Source organism: Aquarana catesbeiana, linkage group LG02, assembly GCF_042186555.1.
Source record: "Aquarana catesbeiana isolate 2022-GZ linkage group LG02, ASM4218655v1, whole genome shotgun sequence".
NCBI lineage: Eukaryota > Metazoa > Chordata > Amphibia > Anura > Ranidae > Aquarana > Aquarana catesbeiana.
Genome location: NC_133325.1, coordinates 339,893,301 through 339,915,552, shown reverse-complemented (window position 1 = coordinate 339,915,552; position 22,252 = coordinate 339,893,301). Strand labels below are relative to the sequence as shown.

Genomic DNA, 22,252 nt, shown 5'->3' with positions numbered 1-22,252 from the left:
ACTTTCTATGGCAAATTTGATACAGAATGGCAAAATGGCAACTTATTACATTTTTCAGCTAGATTAAATGGTCTGTAGGTACATCTGTTTACAGTTACCTGTTGACTATAAAATGCCATGGACATTATCCTCTACAATTTTCTGTGTTTTAAAATGATTGGACAACAGTGACGGGGACTACAGTTTACCTTGACAAATGCAAATGTTGTTTGCAGATGTCGGTTGGGCAAAAGGCTAGGGTAGACTGGATCAGAGCACCAGGACATATTATGCAAGTGCTGCATTTTGGGTAAAAATAAAAAAAATAGACTTTGGACCATTTCCAATTGTCTGGCCTTTGTTCTATGTCTCTGAATAGAATATTTTCATATATAGTACATAGCATTTCATGTGTAACAGGCCCTACCTTTTTATTAGCAAAATTAGAATCTTACCCTTTAGCCTCAGTGAATACATTTGGGGGGGGGATTTTAATTCAGACTGTGCAACTCTAAAAAGGCCCTCTTGGATTTAGGGCCCCTTTAATACAAGATGTGTGTTGGGTGGGTGCTGGAATCCTTAACATAGACCTGGGCATGTCGTACTTTTTGACAGACGACAAGTAGGAGGTCTCTTTTTGACACCCTGCCCTAACCTTAAAATAATTCTTGCACAGGGGCTTTTTCTTGGCTTTGTCTTCCATTAGATACAATAACGTCTTTTATAGGGATAAGGATTTTTTTGCTTGGTATTTTCCGCAAAATAATCCCCATGTCCCATTAGGAAGACAATGATTCCACTATTTCAGTTTTTCATGCTCTGATTTATACTAGAGACTATACACTTCGTCAATATAACACATGAAAAGAATAAACTCACATTAAAATGTCAGAAACCATACTGTTTATTTAGCAGCATTCATTCTATTAGCCAGCAAAAGACATATATCTAAATGTTCTCAAGATATTTCAAAGCACAACGGCAAAGCTTAGTGAATGTAAATATAATTTAAGAACGTGACAGAACAAAGGGGGTGCATTCCACATACCCAGAATGACATCAGTTTGCTTCCTGAAACTTTAGATCAGTGGAAGATGTGCTCTGTGATCTGCCATGATGTATTGCATGTGTGCAGAAAATCACTCATTTTATTAGCACATGCCTGCATATTTCATGAATTAAATGGATTGGGTTTAACCTCCTACAGGGTGTATCCAGTTTCCAGAGGTGTTCTATTACTATGATGAATACCTGACATTCAACAATATTACGTGGGGTACACACATCATCAAATGATGGAGTTTCCAAACAGAAGTAATCAAGTGATTCGCATTCTAAATAAGAGGCTGCTTACTTTGGGTATACCAGCCCAGACCTAAAGACTCCTGCCATTTTTAGAGAGCAAATATGGTTGGATTAAGAGGGGAGGACATTGTTTACAATCTGTAGATGTTAAAATGTTTTGTTACACACAGGGCTTATGTTCTAATTTTCCTATTGACCCCTATATATCAGTCCCAGATTTTGGATGCCAAAACTAAGAGTAACAAAGGTGAACTGGTTTACACACATTATCTTTTATATTTTACATAGTATTTACATACTTCATTTATAGGACATGCATCCTAAGTACACGTGCATATAAGCAAGCATATAAATAGAACATTTATATAAAAAAATATTTTTCTTACAGATCTTCAGTTTCAATGGTGCTGTTAGTAAGTCTGTTGGTAGAACCGATAGTACACCAATGTGTAAAATAGTTTCCAGTGCATTTATAAATCCAAGCGTGCAATCAATGCATTTAATTACATGTTAAACAAAACTATCAAATGCAGTAAGAATAGAGAATTTGTTAACCCTTTCTCAAACCATCTGCATACAGAATTTATCATACAGTAGATGCCATAGGAATCTTGAAAAATGCTAATGAACACTAAGATACTGTATTTAAAAAAAAAATTCTAGAGAGAAATATGGTGATCTTGATGAGGTGATGTTTGTTTCAAAGAGATTGTATAGTCTTCTCAATTAATGTTTAGATATGCATTTAAAGCTGAATTCTGGGAAAAACAAATATTGTCTAAATATTTATTTGAATCTTGATGTCCTTTGTGTATTTCTTACAGATCTGTGCAGTAATCTAGCATGAAACAACTCTTGCATTTTGCCTATGTGCAGGAGTCTCTGGTAATAGACCAGTTACTGCTGCTCACTCTTATTGTCCAGGGTGACTGGTCTTGTCTCTGGCAGTAGATTTTTGCAGGCAGTCTGCTTGATCCCACAAACAGTTTTGCTCTCAGTACAGGCTATGCATACCTCCCAACAATACCAGATTCAGTAAGACCATTCCGGGATTTGAACTAAATCCCAGCATTCCGCAAATCTGGGCTGAATCAGCTGGCCAGTGTCCACTGATTAGCCTGCTTGGGGCAAGACACCATTCTATCCCCTCTTCTATGTTTTCCTTGCAGCTGCACTTGTCACAGACAGCTACAGAGGAAACACCGTGTATGCCCCCTTCTCCTATGCCCTGGTCCAGTGGGTGGGACTATTATTAGCTGTAACTTAGCTCCGACTACTGGACCGGTGAAAAGAAAAGTGGGAGAAGAGCTGGGGCTGCAGTATCCTGAGAACTGTGAAGGGCCCAGGAAGAACGAGAACAGAGGTAAGCAGTGCAGAGGAGAGACAGAGGGTTACTTACTACTGCACCCTGTACACTGTGTCACTAGTGACCTCTGAACTCTGCTTTACTTAGTACTGACCTCTGAACTTTGTAGAAAGCAATGCAGATGTCAAAATTGACTCAGAGGTCAGTAGTAAGTAACGGAAAGTTCAGGGGTCAGTAGTAAGTAATGGAGAGTTCAGAGGTCAGTAGTAACAGAGTTCAAAGGTCAGTAGTACGTAAAAGAGCAATCAAGGGTTTGTAGTAAGTAATGGAACATTCAGAGATCAGTAATAAGCAATGGAGAGTTCAGGGGTCAGTAGTAAGTGAGGCAGAGTTCAGAACGCAGTAGTAAGTAATGGAGAGTTCAGTGGTAAGAAGTAAGGCAGAGTTTAGGGGTCAGTAGTAAGTAATGGGGAATTCAGAGGTAAGTAGTGAGACAGAGTTCAGGGATCAGTAGCAAGTGAGGCAGAGTTCATTGATCATTAGAAACTGAGGCAGAGTTCAGTATTAAGTGATGCAAACTTCAGAGGTTAGTAGTAAGTGATGCAGAGTTCATTGGTCAGGAGTAAGTGAGGCAGAGTGTCATCACGTCATCCACGTGTTTTTTATCAGGACAAATTTGGCTTTCAGTGGTGATTAATAGTAATGGATATCTCCTGATTTTTTTTAATTATTATTATGAAAGGAAATCTTGCTATCTTGCTCCAAATAGTTCCATTATATATATATATATATATATATATATATATATATATATATATATATACTGTGAGGGGGTTAGCTCGGCAGCGGGTGTGTGTGACCCCCTGGATGGATTCACCACACAAAATCAGGCACAGCAGACAGCGTTGCAGGTGAAAAAAAACAAAGGTGTGGTTTATTTATGCTATATGCAGTGAAAAAATATAACAGCAAAACAAAAAGAAACATGAAAAGAAATCCTGGTCAGTTTGACTGCTTACTACACAGGTAGATTCCCTATCGAACAACTGGGTGCGGCCTTGTGCTGCCCCAGTCCTTAGCTCCCTGTTTTAGAAGTTTGCCACACAGGCGTTAACTCACCGCACAGGACAGATTCTACACTCCCCAGTCTACACACACAGAACTGGTTCCAGGATGGAGCATCTCCCTAAGCATTCTGAGGGTTTTTTGTATAGGTCTTAATGAGCCCACTTACTTTTGCTGGGCTCATTAATTCTTCCCCTGCAGGACTCCCAGCACTCCCCCTAGTAGTATAAGTCGGCATAAAGCCTGAACCTAGGGCATATATATTTTCTATCCTGGATGCAACCAGGTGATTTTACCTGCCTGCTGTCACTATATATGTATATATATATTTTTATTAAATTAGCTGTATATTTCATGCTATAACTATCACCTACCACCAAAGAATAACCCCCCAAAAATGTCCCTGCTCCTGATGATTGCAGTGATACCACATACAGTATGTGTATATTATTTATTGTTTGTACCAGAAGCAATAGTTAACATTTTGCTTTTTTTTTTTGCTTAAAATTTATTTTTTTTCTTATTCACCTAAAATACACTGCCTCTGAACTTTGAACCAAAAATACCTTGACTGTGAACATAAACCTCTGACCCTTAACTCTAACCCTGATACAGGTTTAGATCAGACCTTGAGCTAGCCCTTTTTATCTTTATTTTTCCTTTTTTACATGCTTACTTGTTTACAATGTTCTCCTCTAGGAAGGAGAAAAAGATTTCTCCATTCAAGAGGAGAAAAAAAACACATGGGTGGACTATTCAGTGACGGATCTCTGTGATAGCCAATCACAGGTTATTACAGAGACCAGGTGATCTGGGAACCAGTCCTCATGGGTTCTGATCATTAGTATAAGACCTGGAGCTCTTCATGATAGCTTGGTCCCTGTGCTGGTAGCCTGCTGGGCAGTACAAACACAGTTGCACATATATGTGGCCCCTCAGATAAAGACCCACTTACATAAGGCTGCATATACATGTACGCTCAGCGGGAAGGGGTTCATGAAGGGAAACGCAGTGTGTTCCCAGTCTTTGTTTTGCAGTCTTCTCAAAGGTCCACTCCAAAAAAAAACAGTAAAAGGTCAGATTTTTAAAAATATATATATTTTTCGGTATGCTGTGTGAATGGGAACACATAAGCATTAAGTAGGAATTTCTAAAATTTGACTGCAAACATGGAAATACACCTAAAGGAAAATGCTGCAACTATAACTCAAAATATGTCCCATTAAAAATACCAAATATTTCCCTTCAATTTATTACTAAATGCCTGCACTAATTTATTAATTAACTGACCATATCACTGCTCCGAGAACCAAATATTAACCTCCCTGGCGGTTTTCCCGAGTGTGGCTCGGGGTAAATTTCAGTACCATTATCAGTAACCCTGAGCCACACTCGGGATTGCATTGCAGGATCCTGGTGCAGGTTACTTACCTTGTCCCCAGGATCCTGAGATGTCCTCCCACTGTGTCTGCGAGCTCCGTCCTCTGCCCGATGCCTCTGTATGCTGTGCTCCGTTCCTTGCGAGCTTCGCGATGCACGGGGGCGGAGCCTGGCAGCAAATTCAAAAAATAGAAAATTCGTAACACATACAGTACACTGTAATCTTACAGATTACATTGCTGTATGAAATAATTTCACATCTCGTTTGTCCCTAATGCTTTGTCCAGTGCCCTGCATGCACTTTTATATTATATATACTGTTCTCTCTGCCTGGAAACTTGAGATTGTCCATGGCAACCAAAAAGTGTCCCTTTACGTCAAAAGTGGTTTTAGACCAGCTAGAAAACAGCGATAGTAAATTAGAACACTTGGAGAATTGAGCGATTGTGAATCGTGGGGAAATACATTTTATTATTATTATATTATTATTTTTTATAATTATTTATAGTTATTTATAATATTATAATTCATGATTTTGTGTTTCAAACTTTATCATACCTACTGGACTCTACTAGACTCTACTTTATCATATCTACTAGACTCTTGTTTGGACAAATTTAAGTGTGTTATTGCTAAGAATTACAGGCCTACAATATAAAACGCCAAATTTCTATGCAAAACAATTGTACCGCTTTGAGGCGCAAAAATCTGACATAATCATACCGCCAGGGTGGTTAAAAGGCCTTTCGGGCCGTAAACAAATGAAATTCTGCAGTCTGTAGGTCATATAAAGGTAATATCGACATTTACTACATTTTATAACAATGGCTTACCTAGTATTTCAACCTACATTTGGTTTAATAACTTTCAACTTTTTCTTACATACACAGGAGGAAAAGATGCGATCTGGACAGAAATCAGATTTAAGTCAGACTCCTATTCAGAATGCAGAGGGAAGCAATATGTGAAAAGGACGTGGTATAAGAAATTTGTTGGAATTCAGCTGTGTAACTCTCTAAGATATAAGATTTACCTCAGCAACTCTCTCACAGGTAAAAAGAAAAACTGTATGAGTGCATTGCAAAGCTGGTAATACAGATCAGTTCAATTTAACGTCCAACTCTAGATGCAGCATCCCCTCTCCCAGTCCTTCCCTCCTCCTTCTTATGCAAATAAATAGAAAAATTTAAAAAAGTACTAGTCACCCTCTGCAACTCTGTGTTTTCTTTGGCAACTGGTGACTGCCTCCATTCCAGATTGAATGCAACCCCTTTTGTGAGCCCAGGCTGTCAATAGCACACCCCCTGTGCTTGTATCATTGTGCAGTCTGCATTTACAATATGATGTTGAAGTGACTGGCATTGGCTGGGGAAGGAACACAAGAAGAAGATGGACCCGTTTTGCCATGTGACTGAAAGAAACGTGAATTTAAAGGAGTTGTAAAGACTCAAGGTTTTGCACCTTAATGCATTCTATGCATTAAGGTGAAAAACCTCCTGTGCTGCAGCCCCCCCAGAGCCCTCCTTTTTTCTTACCTTAAAAGGAGGATCGGGGCTGCTCTGTGTAAAACCCTTGCACAGAGCAGGTAAGTATGACATGTTTGTTATTTTATTTTTCAAACGAACCTTTACAATCACTTTAAGGTGTGTTACTGCCTGTATAATGCAAACACTTTCTTTTGGCTGTTCAGTGCAGGGGTCCTCTCAGAACCCAGACAAGAGCCTGAAGGTGCTGACATCCGTTCCAGAGGCAGTAACTGGCAGTAACCAATGTGCATGGCATGGGCACAGCTGCAGTGCTGGATTACCAGTCCTCTGCATGCGGGAATCGGAGCTGGCAAGGAACTGCACTCCAGATAGGAGGGAGGTTAATTTTTTCCAGTAGATCACCTTTAATATAGCTAAAGGTCTGCAGAAACATGCTAAATACGTGTTTACAGCTCCAGCAAGAGCTTACATTAACAACGTAATTAGCAGCACTCCCACACTGAAGATAAGATCAAATTATTTTCATTTTATTTGGATAAATGGTATTTATTACCATTCATGGAGAGCATAATACTAGCCCGACAATGCCTTAATCTTCCTTTCTCACTGGATGATTGAGGCTATTTTTATTCAGGTAATATCCAGGGCCAACATTTATTTCTCATAGTAAGATGCTATCTCAGAAATGGAAATCTTGGTGCCTGCTCAGTAGTCTTTATGTTCTTGACTGTGTGCACACATCTCATATAACTCAGCCTCTTTTTGGCTCTTGCATTGTAAATTGCCAAGTTACAATGTACAGTCTAAGTGGTTAATGACTACTTTAATCTGCCCACTTCAGGCTGATGACATCACTTACATAAGATGCTCCTCTTAAAGTGGATGTAAACCCTCTCCTATACCCAGTGAAATTAATAGCCTCAGATGATACATAGAGATGAAACAAAGCTCCCTACATAAGTTTTACATGTATATCTGCTGTCTTCATCTTTCTACACTCTTTGGAAAGAGAAGATTGTGTTAGAAATCTTGTTTCCTTTTTCAGCAGTGGGTGTGGAGTCTGGGCTTACACTGTGTAAGAGCTGATTGGAGGAAAGGGACACCCCCCCACTTCACATAGGCAGAGGAACGAAGGAACATGCAGAGCTGTAGTCTGAATAGACAAGCTCTCTGCTTATCTACCTCTAAACTCCCTCTTTGACACAAATTTTCAGTTGCTGTTATCCCGTGTGTCAGAGAACTTGTCAGAAGTGACTCATGCTGATAGCAGAGGAACAAAGCAGGAGAAAGAAAAAGCACTTAGAGCTTTGGAGAGAGATAAGTAAACACTACTGATATATGTGCCTAGGTCAAATTTCATGAATGGGGTTACAAACCACTTTAAGCCAAGGCACAGTCATTGATAGTTGAACTCCAGGTTGCAAACACCAGTGAATGTAGTATTTGCAGCATATGTATTTATTAAAACAGATAATTACATGTATTTTAAACATATGTATTTAAATGCAGCTGATGCAAATACCACACGTTTTAATGTCAGCCTCATGTAAACCCTTGTACAGCTGCTCTTAGATTGGCAGAAAAAAGGGGCAGTACTAGAAGCCAAGTAACTGACAATGCACATGCTGACAGGGGTCCAGAGGAAAGAGATGACTTGGTATTCCTCTGCTGTCCTTTTAAAGGCCCTTAGGGTGAGAAGGTGATCAGGCTGCATTGCTTAACTGCAGTAGAGAAAAGTTGGGTCATCAACTTGGTGGTGCTGGCTGGCAGGGCTGTACAAATCTTATCACTGGATAGACCCATTGTACCACTGGCAGGTAAAACAGTTCCCAGATACATAATTCAGTGGGGCATTTCGAGTTCTGTCTGGAGCTCAGCTTTAACTGGGACTCAGAAACGACATTATATATATATAGATATATCTATATAGATATATATAGATACAGTATGTCACAAGAGTGAGTAGACCCTCCTCACATTTTTGTAAATATTTAATTCTATATTTTCATGTGACAACACTGAAGAAATGACACTTTGCTACAATGTAAAGTAGTGAGTGTAAAGCTTGTATAACAGTGTAAATTTGCTGTCCCCTCAAAATAACTCAACACACAGCCATTAATGTCTAAACCGCTGGCAACAAAAGTGGATACACCACTAAGTGAAAATGTCCAAATTGGGCCCAACTAGCCATTTTCCCTCCCCGGTGTCATGTGACTCATTAGTGTTGCAAGGTCACAGGTGTGAATGGGGAGTAGGTGTGTTAAATTTGGTGTTATTGCTCTCACTCTCTCATACTGGTCACTGGAAGTTCAACATGGCACCTCATGGCAAAGAACTCTCTGAGGATCTGAAAGAAAGAATTGTTGCTCTACATAAAGATGGCCTAGGCTATAAGAAGATTGCCAAGACCCTGAAACTGAGCTGCAGCACGGTGGCCAAGACCATACAGCGGTTTAACAGGACAGGTTCCACTCAGAACAGGCCTCACCATGGTCGACCAAAGAAATTGAGTGCACATGCTCAGCATCATATCCAGAGGTTGTCTTTAGGAAATAGACGTATGAGAGCTGCCAGCATTGCTGCAGAGGTTAAAGGGGTGGGGGGGTCAGCCTGTCAGTGCTCAGACCATACACCGCACACTGCATCAAATTGGTCAGCATGGCTGTCGTCCCAGAAGGAAGCCTCTTCTAAAGACGATGCACAAGAAAGCCCATTTGCGGAAGACAAGCAGACTAAGGACATGGATTACTGGAACCATGTCCTGTGGTCTGATGAGACCAAGATCAACTTATTTGGTTCAACTTATTTGCGTGTGTGGCGGCAACCAGGTGAGGAGTACAAAGACAAGTGTGTCTTGCCTACAGTCAAGCATGGTGGTGGGAGTGTCATGGTCTGGGGCTGCATGAGTGCTGCCGGCACTGGGGAGCTACAGTTCATTGAGGGAACCATGAATGCCAACATGTACTGTGACATACTGATGCAGACCATGATCCCCTCCCATCAGAGACTGGGCCCCAGGGCAGTATTTCAACATGATAACAAACCCCAAACACACCTCTAAGATGACCACTGCCTTGCCAAAAAAGCTGAGGGTAAAGATGATGGACTGGCCAAGCATGTCTCCAGACCTAAAACCTATTGAGCATCTGTGGGGCATCCTCAAACGGAAGGTGAAGGAGCGCAAGGTCTCTAAAATCCACCAGCTCCGTGATGTCGTCATGGAGGAGTGGAAGAGGACTCCAGGGGCAACCTGTGAAGCTCTGGTGAACTCCATGCCCGAGAGGGTTAAGGCAGTGCTGGAAAGTAATGGTGGCCACACAAAATATTGACACTTTGGGCCCAATTTTGACATTTTCACTTAGAGGTGTACTTACTTTTGTTGCCAGCGATTTAGACATTAATGGCTGTGTGTTGAGTTATTTTGAGGGGACAACAAATTTACACTGTTATACAAGCTGTACACTCACTACTTTACATTGTAGCAAAGTGTCATTTCTTCAGTGTTGTCACATGAAAAGATAGAATAAAATATTTACAAAAATGTGAGGGGTGTACTCACTTTTGTGAGATACTGTATATCTATAGATCTATATATCTATATAGATATATCTATATATACACACAGTGCCTTGAAAAAGTATTCATACTCCTTGAAATTTTCCACATTTTGTCATGTTACAACCAAAAACATACATTTTTTGGGTGGGATTTTATGTGATAGAAGTGGAAGGAAAATGGTAAATGGTTTTCAATATTTTTTTACAAATATCTGAAAAGTGTCCCCCACGTGGCTTCTCGCAAACTGCAAACAGGACTTCTTTTGGCTTTTCTTTTTGCCACTCTTCCATAAAGGCCAGATTTGTGGAGTGCACAACTAATAATTGTCCTGTGGACAGATTCTCCCACCTGAGCTGTGGATCTCTGCAACTGCTCCAGAGTTACCATGGGCCTCTTGGCTGCTTCTCTGATTTATGCTCCCTTTGCCCGGCCTATCAGTTTAGGTGGTCGGCCATGTCTTGGTAGGTTTGCAGTTGTGCCATACTCTTTTCATTTTCTGATGATGGATTGAACAGTGCTCTGTGAGATGTTCAAACCTTGGGATATTGTTATAACCTAGCCCTGCTTTAAATCACAACATTATCCCTGGCCTGTCTGGTGTGTTCCTTGGCTTTAATTATGCTGTTTGTTCACTAAGGTTCTCTAACAAACCTCCGAGGGCTTCACAGAACAGCTGTATTTATACTGAGATTAAATTACACATAGGTGGACTTTATTTACTAATTAGGTGACTTTTGAAGGCAATTGGTTCCACTAGATTTTAGTTGGGGGTATCAGAGTAAAGGGGGCTGAATACAAATGCACGCCACACTTTTCACATATTTATTTGTAAAAAATGTTGAAAACCATTTATCATTTTCCTTCCACTTCACAATTATGTGCCACTTTGTGTTGGTCAATCACATAAAATCCCAATAAATAAATTTACGTTTTTGGTTGTAACATGACAAAATGTGGAAAATTTCAAGGGGTATAAATACTTTTTCAAGGCACTGTATATATGACAGTTTAAAAACATGTAAAGTATTATTGAATATTATGACATGTCAGGAATCTTTTTATTCAAATCGATAAAGGTACTCAAAGGTCCACTTTAGGGGCTTCAACAAAGCTGCTCGAAGCATCTACAGGACCTTAAAAAAAATCAGTCTTTTATATGTGGTTTTTAATCCAAACTACAGTGCCTTGAAAAAGTATTCATACCCCTTGAAATTTTCCACATTTTGTCATGTTACTACCAAAAACGTAAATGTATTTTATTGGGATCTTATGTGATAGACCAACACAAAGCGGCACATAATTGTGAAGTGAAAGGAAAATGATAAATGGTTTTCAACATTTTTTACAAATAAATAAGTGAAAAGTGTGTAGTGCATTTGTATTCAGCCCCCTTTACTCTGATACCCCTAACTAAAATCTAGTGGAACCAATTGCCTTCAGAAGTCACCTAATTAGTAAATAGAGTCCACCTGTGTGTAATTTAATCTCAGTATCAATACAACTGTTCTGTGAAGCCCTCAGAGGTTTGTTAGAGAACCTTAGTAAACAAACAGCATAATGAAGGCCAAGGAACACACAAGACAGGTCAGGGATAAAGTTGTGGAGAAGTTTAAAGCAGGGTTAGGTTTTAAAAAAATATCCCAAGCTTTGAACATCTCACGGAACACTGTTCAATACATCATCGGAAAATGGAAAGAGTATGGCACAACTGCAAACCTACCAAGACATGGCCGTCCACCTAAACTTACAGGCCGGGCATAGGGAGCATTCATCAGAGAAGCAGCCAAGAGGCCCATAGTAACTCTGAAGGAGCTGCAGAGATCCACAGCTCAGGTGGGAGAATCTGTCCACAGGACAACTATTAGTCGTGCACTCCACAAATTTGCCCATTACGGAAGAGTGGCAAGAAGAACGCCATTGTTGAAGGAAAGCCACAAGAAGTCCCATTTGTGGTTTGTGAGAAGCCATGTGGGGGACACACCAAACATGTGGAAGAAGGTGCTCTTGTCAGATGAGACCAAAATTGAACTTTTTGGCCTAAAAGCAAAACGCTATGTGTGTCGGAAAACTAACACTGTACATCACCCTGAACACACCATCCCCACTGTGAAACATGGTGGTGGCAGCATCATGTTGTGGGGATGCTTTTCTTAAGCAGGGAAAGGAAAGCTGTTCAGAATAGATGGGAAGATGGGTGGAGCCAAATACAGGGCAATCTTAGAAGAAAACCTGTTGGAGTCTGCAAAAGACCTGAGAGTGAGGCGGAGGTTCACCTTCCAGCAGGACAACAACGCTAAACATACAGCCAGAGTTTAAATGGTTTAGATCAAAGCATATTCATGTGTTAGAATGGCCCAGTCAAAGTCTGGACCTAAATCCAATTGATAATCTGTGGCAAGACTTGAAAATTGCTGTTCACAGACACTCTCCATCCAATCTGACAGAGCTTGAGCTATTTTGCAAAGAAGAATGGGCAAACATTTCACTTTCTAGATGTGCAAAGCTGGTAGAGACATCCCCAAAAAGATTTGCAGTTGTAATTGCAGCGAAAGGTAGCTCTGCAAAGTATTGACTCAGGGGGGCTGAATTCAAATGTACCCCACACTTTTCAGATATTTATTTGTCAAAAAAATTGAAAACCATTTATCATTTTCCTTCCACTTCACAATTATGTGCCACTTTGTGTTGGTCTATCACATAAAATCCCAATAAAATACATTTATATTTTTGGTTGTAACATGACAAAATCTGAAAAATTTCAATGGGTATGAATACTTTTTCAAGGCACTGTAAGTACAAATCAGCAGAAGGATTCATGATCTATTTTATTTACATGCTTACTCCTTCTTGAGGACTGCCATCTTGCCATGATGAGGAAGTATGCAGGTCCTGATATTTTTGCTGGGAGGAGCTTATGCGCATGGCAGTGACACTTAAAGGAGATTTATAGTCACAGCATACACTTTCACTTATTACATCAGCATTGTAATAACAATACGAACAACAATCCGATATGAGGACTCTTGGAAAATCTACTTTCAGGTTGTGAGTGCCACTGACCAACTCTTGATTTTGTGCATGCTTTGCAACTTCTCCGATGCTCTGTCCTTTGGTTTACATTCAGTTTGGATGCTTGATAACAGTGATTTCTGAACTGGCAAATGCCTCCTAAAACTCTCAGCACCATGTTTTTTGAAATGTGTGACACAGCAGTGCCTACTTACAAGATATAGTGAATACATGTCATAGAGTTTAAGGAAGTAAATGTGTGGGGATCTTCACAAGGAAATTACAAACCTCAATATTGCTCAAATAATAACAGTAGGCTAGAAATATTTTAAATACAATGTTGAAATGAATATATATTACATTTTCACCATAAATACACTTTAACTTCCCTGGCGGTATTCCCGAGTCTGGTTTGAGGTGGATTTTCAGTACCAAAAGCGGTATCCCCGAGCCAGACTCAGGATCGCTTCGCGGGATCCAGGAAGAGCTTACTTAACTTGTCCCCAGGATCCTGCAATGTCCTCCCCGCTCTGTGCGCGAGCTGTCCTCCGCTCGATCTATCACAGTGCCTGGGCTCCGTTCCCTGCGAGCGTTGCGACTCACGTGGATAGAGAACGGCACCAAATTCAAAAAGTAAAACACACAATACACATACAGTACACTGTAATCTTACAGATTACATTACTGTGTCAATTTATTTCAACTCTCTTTTGTCCCTAGTGGTTTCTCCAGTGCCCTGCATGCAGTTTTATATTATAAAAACTGTTCTTTCTGCCTGGAAACTGGAGATTGTCCATGGCAACCAAAACCATCCCTTTTACATCAAAAGCAGGTTTAGAACAGCTAGAAAATAGCGATAATAAATTAGAATCACTTGCAGAATTGAGTGATTTGTGGGGAGATCAGTCATCAAACACTGAAAGTAACGACAGCGACAATTCTGCAACTGAGCAAATTTCAGTGTTTTTGATTTGATTACGTTATTGAATCATTTTTATTATTATTATATTATTATTTCTTATAATTATTTTTAGTTATTTATTATATTATAATTTATGATTTTGGGTTTCAAACTTTATCATACCCGGGATTTCTACTAGACTCTTGTTTGGACAGATTTAAGTGAATTATTTCTAAGAATTAGAGGCCTACAATATAAAACACCAAATTTCCATGCAAAATAATGGTACCGCTTTCAGCATCAAAAATCTGAAATAATCATACCGCCAGGGAGGTTAAGCAAAGGTGGTCAAAGGGCAGATGTCAGACTAAGAATAATCCACAAAAACAGGTAAGGCCTATAGACATGGTGATGTCCACACACCTAGGAGACACAAGGTTGCCAAAATAGCTAGTACATGGTTAAAAGTGAGATCCTCCTTTCCTGTACTGGGACTTTGTGGGTTAATTTCTCACAGGCTCCAAAATATAGATTAAATAAAATTGCCAAAGCTTAAATACTTTAAGTAATTAAGTAGGCCACCGCATCTTCAACAAATAAGAGTAGCATCGGAAACCTCAACGTTTTTCTTAGAATTGCAGAAGACCTATGTGCTATAAATATGTCTTGTTCAAGCATTTATCTGTTATTACAATGTTTTTTTCACAAGCTGAATGAATGTTATGGTTTCCAAAATATGCTTTTGTTTCTACATTATGCATGTTACAGCTTAAAGTTAAATGTTAAGCGTTTGTAAAACAATGTCTTCTATTCAAAGCTCCTTATTATAATGAAGGAAGATCACAAATACTGATGATGTGGAATGTTTATCTGTATAAAGCAACTGGTGGACTGAGAAATTTACCATACCAATAGAAAATGCACAACAAATGGCAGTGGCCAAACATAGTTGAACTGGCACTAAGCAAGTATCCAACACACTTACAAATTATTTTTACAAAAATTACTAAAATATTCAGTTCAGGCCCTGCCATGAAAGGAGCTTACAATCAAATGTTCTTATCAAATTTATAGAGACAGTAACAAACTAATGTAAAGAGAAAGGTGCATCTCAAGCAACCCTTATGTTTTTGGACTACAAGATAAAAAAGCACCCACAAAACATGAGCAGAACACACAAACTACTGTAGATAGTTACCCAGGTGAAATCTAAGTCAGGATCCAGTGTAGCAAGATAGCAGGGCTAACCACACCGCACTTTTTGTGAAATTATTTTTGCAGGACACTAACAGATCGGTTATTTCTGTAATGCCATTGCTAACAGTTTGCCATGCACATGTTTCATATTAGGTTATTTGCTTATGCTTCAAAATCAAACAGAAGTGAAGGGTAGAGTATAGAAGCAGAAACTAAGAAACTACGAAAATGGCACACACAGAATTTAAAACAAGTACAGAATGGAATAAGATCATCAAATCTTTTCTTTTTCGCATCATTAGTGTGCCAGCTGCGACACACACAATTTTCGTGCCACAGTCTAAAGTAGCTACAACATGAGGGTGTGTATCCCACCGCACCTAAGCCAACTGGTCTTAAAACCTAACTCTTATTGACTCACAAATAAAATATTGAAAAAGTGTGTGAAAGAATGTGTTTTTACTTAAAGGGGTCACCTCAAATATATGAAAGATGAGAGATTACCACGGTGGTCCCAATCTGACCTGGGGTCTGTAATACTGCAAATATCTTCCCTACTCCTAGTCTGAACAGGATCTCTCTGGCTGTATGGTAGATCTATCTGATCTGCTGGCTTATGTGGCAAACTGTCTATCTGCAGGAGGCTACTTTAATACCCTACCTGTCAGTATGATAGATTACCAGACAGATGCCTATAAACTGTTTGTAGTCTGATAAATTGATCTCTTTTAACAGTTCTACAGCTCAGCTCAGATAATTATATCATTGGTTCTATCTGTAGTATCTGCTTAGTTTCTTATATCAGGTCTACAGCTCTATTCCAACCAATCTAAATAAAGTGCCTAATCCAACAGGCTGTTTTTTTTATAGAAAATTAAAACAATTGATGGCACAATTATATGAGCTGTTTTTCATTTGACAGAACTTTTGTTTTTTGACTCGTCTATGGCTTGTTTTATTCGGCAAGACAAAACGGCGTGGGAAAATTACAAAAACCTATAGCCAGGGCTCAAAATTTCAAGTCCTGAGCTACTAGCCGGGCCTTAAGAGTTACTCGCCACCAATTACCCCACTCAACCCCAACCCTGCCCCTCCCCTAAACTCGAATTAAATTACAACGTAATTATAACCCCCAGCATTGGTGTCAGTGGACGCTATAATAACCTCCAAAACAGGTATCCGAGACTGTAGTAATAACCCTTAGCATTGATGTCAGCGGATGCATTAAAAAACCCCAGCACTGGTGCCAGATGCCATAATAACCCTCAACGCAGGTATCAGAGAACGCATAAATTACCCCTAGCATTGATGTCAGCGGATGCATTAAAAAACCCCAGCACTGGTGCCAGATGCCATAATAACCCCCAACGCAGGTATCAGAGAACGCATAAATTACCCCTAGCATTGATGTCAGTGGACTTCATAATAACCCCCAACACTGGTATCAGAGGACGCATTAGTAACTCCCAGCATTGAAGTCAGCATTGGTGGTTAGTGGCATTGAAATGTAACCCCTCCCATGACACCCAATGTGGGGGGAGGTGGATTAAAATTTCACTGCCATGAGGACCAATGCAAGGTGGGGTGGGGGATGAGGAGATTAACATTCACTGCCATAAAGACCAATGCATGTGGGGCATTATCTTTCACTACCACTGACCTCCCCCACCTGCATTGGTGGACATGACAATACTAACCCCTTCCTCAATTTCAGCCTGTTCCAATCCCATTGCCCTAACGCTATGGTTCTGGACAGGGAGCCGGAACAATGAAACAAGTAGTTAGCTGAGCCTCAGCACACACTCGCTCCTGATAAGTTCACATCTCCCTCTTTCAGGAGTGCAGGCAGGCATGTGGATGGGTGGGCGGTTCAGGCAGATGGGCGGGTGATCAGACAAGCTGTTCAGACAGATGGACAGGCGAGTGGGCGCGTCAGCAGGCGGACGATTCAGGCAGGTGGGCGGGATCTCAGAAGATTGCTGCATCCCGCCCACACAACAAGCAGCCAGAGCCTAAAACTGCCAGTCTCGAAGCTGGAGGGAGGGGGAGCAAAATCCCACCTCCAACATCCATCGGAGCCCTGCACTGTGTGGTGCTCGGAATGATAGGAGTGATGGCAGCATCACTTCTATTGTTCAGGAAGCTGGGGAGCTGGGCACTCAGTGTCACTCATCTGCTCTGAGCGCCCCCTCTCCACTCGCCCCCAGCAAATTCTCATTTGCAAAATGCAAGTAGGCAAGTGAAAATTTTGAGGGCTTTATAGCTGTCAATCATATTTCAAAGTTGAACTACCTGAAATGTAATTGGATTCAAGGGTTGCTGCACTTTGCACATTATTACTACTATTTGTACTGCCTTACAAGTCAAATATCCATCTTCAAAAACGATACGCATGTGTCTCTGAGCCAAGCTATGAAAAACACTATGGGGTTGATTTACTAAAGGTAAATAGTCTGTGCACTGCAAGTGCAGTTGCTCTAGATCTGAGGTGAACATGCTAGGAAAATGTAAAAAAATTCATTTTTGCTTGTACATGACTGGATAATAGAAATAAGCCGAGCTTCCCCTCATTTCAGAGCGTCCTCCTATATCTAGAGCAACTACACTTGCAGTGCACTTCTAATGCACAGTATATTTACCTTTAGTAAATCAATTTCCCTGTTCCAAGCCCCTTCTACTCAGGCTATCATACAACCGGAGGGGGCTGTACACATGTCTGTGCTGTGTGCTTTGCATTATGGCCGCAGCAAACTTAAAGTGGCTAGCTGAGTTGATAGGTGGCACCACCCATTTAAATTCTTGCCTCATGGTTGCTGCACATTAGTCCCATTGAAACAATCCACAAGAGCAAGGACACCGCTTCAGGCAAGAACACTCACACACATCCACAGATGAAGGAGCCCATCTGGCTCGCCTCCAAGATCCAGGAACACAAAAATGGAATGGCTGCACACTCTACTGGAAGCACTGATCATTTATTGGAATGTCAAATACAACCTAAAAACATCACAGCACAAGAGCACTTACAGGTAGGAAGGTAGATGTGTTTCATGCACCACAGCGCTTATTCAATAATTAGCTTGTATTTAACATTCCAATAAAGTATCAGCGCTTCCAGATGAGTGACCGGCGATTCCATTTTGTATGCCTAGTCCCATTAAAAACTGCTGTTCAGGGCAAAAAAACAAAACAAAAAAATAGGCATTTAGGAGGCGGCAGTATCACCCCCTAAACTCCTGATAGTGGCTGCTTAACTGCTTCAGCCCCAGAAGATTTGGCTGCTGAATGACCAGGCCATTTTTTGCGACACTGCGTCGCTTTAACTGACAAGTGCGTGGTCGTGCGGCGCTGCAACCAAACAAAATTGACCTCCTTTTTTTCCTGCAAATAGAGCTTTCTTTTGGTGGTATTTGATCATCTCTGCGGTTTTTATTCTTTGCGCTATAAACAAAAAAAAGCGACAATTTTGTAAAAAACGCAATATTTTGTACCTTTTGCTATAATAACTATCCCCATTTTTTTTTTAAAAAAAGCTAATTTTTCTCAGTTTAGGATATGTATTCTTCTAGATATTTTTGGTAATAAAAATCACAATAAGCGTATATTGATTGGTTTGCGCAAAAGTTATAGCGTCTACAAAATAGGGGATAGATTTATAGCATTTTTATTATTATTATTTTTTTTTTTACTAGTAATGGCGGCAATCTGCGATTTTTATCAGGACTGCGACATTATGGCGGACACATCGGAAACTTTTGACACATTTTTGGGACCATTGGCATTTATACAGCGATCAGTGCTATAAAAATGCACTGATTACTGTAAAAATGTCACTTGCATGGAAGGGGTTAATGCTAGGGGGCGATCAAGGGGTTAACTGTGTTCCCACTCTGTGTTTTAACCTTAGGGGGATGGGACTTGCTAGGGGAGGAGAGAGATCAGTGTTCATACTTTGTATGAACACATGATCAGTCTCTTCTCCCCTCAGAGAACCGGGATCTGTGTGTTTACACACACAGATCCCGATTCTCGGTGTGTCACAAGCAATCGCGCTCCACATCGGCTCCGGGGGCGAGCAGCGGGCGCATGCGTGCCCCTATTGGCCACAGGGCGAAGCAACATATTATAACGCCGTTTTGCCCAGCCCTGCCATTCTGCCTTAGTAAAACTGTGGCGGTTGGTCAGCAAGTGGTTAATAGTGGTTTGCTTTTAAGAGGCTTACCGAGCGTGAACTAAAAGATTTGTAAGTTAACGTAAGCATCAAAGCATTTATGTATACTGTCGTTTACATTTTAATAGTGGAAGACATAAACTGTTCATGAATTCATGTAGCTGCAGCAGCATTGTAATATTAACATGATTTCTATCCCTAGGCACCTTTTATAACATAGGAGATCAGTCTGGATATGGTGAGGACCATTGCCAGTTTGTTGACTCATTTCTCGATGGGAGAACAGGACAGCGAATTTTGCCAGAGCAGCTGACAGACAGAAAAGGTATCATTGCAACATATTTGAATATATACTTTATTCTTAAGTGTACATGAAGCTGCAAGTTTTTTTTTTTTAGTTTAGGTGGAATGTGGAAAGGTTTAAACCTCTGTTTTATTAGTGTGTGTTTCTGCTGATTTACCCTTACTATTCGTTATGGTGACCGTTGTCTCCAGTATAGAAAGGGAGGAAAGATCCAACATTTTTTTTTGCGTTGCCACAAAAAACAGGAGGCGAGGGAAACTGTTCTGATGGGGATATATATTACGGCGACAATTGTCCATGAGGAGTTATCCTATCCAGCTGATCTTTTTTTCCATTAGGCTCTGTTTCCACTAGTGCGACTTTTCATGCGACTTGGGACTGAAAAGTCGCATGACAAATTGTTTCCCATGATTTCCAATGAGTACCGTTCATATCTGTGCGACTTCAAGTCGCAGCGACTTCAAAGTAGTCCCTGCACTACTTTGGTCCCACTTTGATGCGACTTGAGGTCCATAGATACAGGCATTGCTTCAAATCGCGGTAAAAAGTCGCGGTAAAATCGCGGTAAAAAATCGCGGCAAAATCGCGCGACTTTGGGGACGCACTAGTGGAAACATAGCCTTACTGACATACCATGCTTTTTGGACTCTGGAGTGGCACCAGACCATGACAGCTTAAATTTGCTACCTTTGCTTCTTACTTATGAGTAGATAATATTTTATTTATTTATTTCAGGTACTTATATAGCGCCATCAATTTACGCAGCGCTTTACATATACATTCACGTCAGTCCCTACCCTCAAGGAGCTTACAATCTAAGGTCCCTAACTCACATTCATACATACTAAGGACAATTTAGACAGGATCCAATTAACCTACCAGCATGACTTTGGAGTGTGGGAGGAAACCGGAGTACCCAGAGGAAACCCACGCAGGCACAGGGAGAACATGCAAACTCCAGGCAGGTAGTATCGTGGTTGGGATTCGAACCAGCGACCCTTCTTACTGCTAGGCGAGAGTGCTATCCACTATACCACTGTGCCGCCCAAAATATGCAGGATAATGTGCCAGGCTGGACATGATTGTCACATGTCACATGTCTCCTGACCATTCACAAAACACAGCCCACGTCCATGTGTTTTGTGAATGGTCAAGGGGAGAGGGGGGCAAGAGCTGTACCAAGCTAAAATAACTTCAACACCTTGGGTTCAGAACTCTTCAGAACTTTTGGGATTAGTACAGCTCCTGATGTACTTCTGTGCAAGGCTGGACATGATTGTCACGTCTCATAAACCCTAGTGCTGGTGTCCTGTTCACCCTTCTCTCCTCCTGACCATTCACAAAACACAGCCCGCATCCATGTCTTTTGTGAATGGCCATGGGGAGAGGGGGGCAAGAGCTGTACCAAGCTAAAATAACTTCAACACCTTGGGTCACACTAGTGTAAAAAGAAACAAAATACATGCAGATAAGGCCTTTTAACTATTTCTGACTTGTTTACTTGCTGTAGGTGGGTCAGAAAGTATCGAGGCAAGCACAACAACCAGATATTTAGCAGAGGAAAAGCTACTGTTGATGCACCTGTATTTCTGCAGCTGCAGGCTGGCCCTGTGGTTTCCTATCAGCAGGGTGTGGGAACCAATCTTGAAATCTGCAATAGGAAGCACTTTTAAGCTCCTCAGCTGTTGGACAATCTCGCTTAAAGAAGAAAAAAAATCTATATTTGATAAAAACAAAAAGAAATGGGTTTGCTTATTTCAGCAAACAGAAGAAACCCATTCTCTTAGGATGCCAAGGGTCAGGGAGGGGTGGGAGATGTTTATCCTAGGCTGTTCCAACAGTTCTGACTGGCTGCCAGTGTCCAATCTCCTGAAGGTAGCTACATAACCCTACGTCAATGAATATCCTCCTGTGTCCCCTAATGAACGTTTAAGAAGGAAATGCAATCAGCTGAATTTCCAAAGTTTAGCCACAGCTTTACTTTATTATTATAAAAGGTCTAATATGGATATAATCCACCCTTACCAGTGACATCCATACTCAAGCAATAACTGCCTAAAAAGCCATGGTGAATGTATTCACAAAGCAATTTGTCCTGGCATTCAGAGATGTCGGGTGCAAGAGGGGGCTATGGAAAGGAGGTGTACTGCTGGAGCTCTCAAGTGTATGCTTTGATGACACAATATTGTGATCCACTTTCACGCCCACAGGAAACTGACCTATTGATATTTGTAATCCTGACTATACTAGTGGAAGAAAATGCTAACAAATCCATTATCCAAATGCTTTAATCAAATTAATTTGGTCAGATTTTAGGATGATCCGCAGCAATAAGCTTATATATATTATGCTGATTTCTAAATTAGTACTATTGAGGAAAATGTATGCTGTAATGCCGTTACTATAACAAAAGAGCAGAGACTATCATCTAATAAAAAACTTCAGCCGGGGGGGGGGTGTTTAAATTCCAGGAAAGATATATCGTGTAATAATAGGGTTAATTAAAAGCATACTACCCAAATTTCTTTGCCTATTCAAGGCCAGATTATAAATATGTTAGTGATTGTAAGCTGTCAACAGATTTGAA

General features: G+C 40.6%; 1 protein-coding gene across 50 annotated transcripts in view; it reads left to right on the top strand.

Annotated features, from left to right (window-relative positions):
* The window catches only part of ABI3BP (ABI family member 3 binding protein), a 496,221-nt gene that overhangs the window by 461,584 nt on the left and 12,385 nt on the right, over window positions 1-22,252 (top strand). For all 50 annotated transcript variants that reach the window (XM_073614901.1, XM_073614909.1, XM_073614887.1 and 47 more), the window contains 2 exons: window positions 5,926-6,087; window positions 19,564-19,686. In XM_073614901.1, coding sequence (XP_073471002.1) covers window positions 5,926-6,087; window positions 19,564-19,686 — 285 coding nt within the window. The remainder of the gene's footprint in view (window positions 1-5,925; window positions 6,088-19,563; window positions 19,687-22,252) is intronic.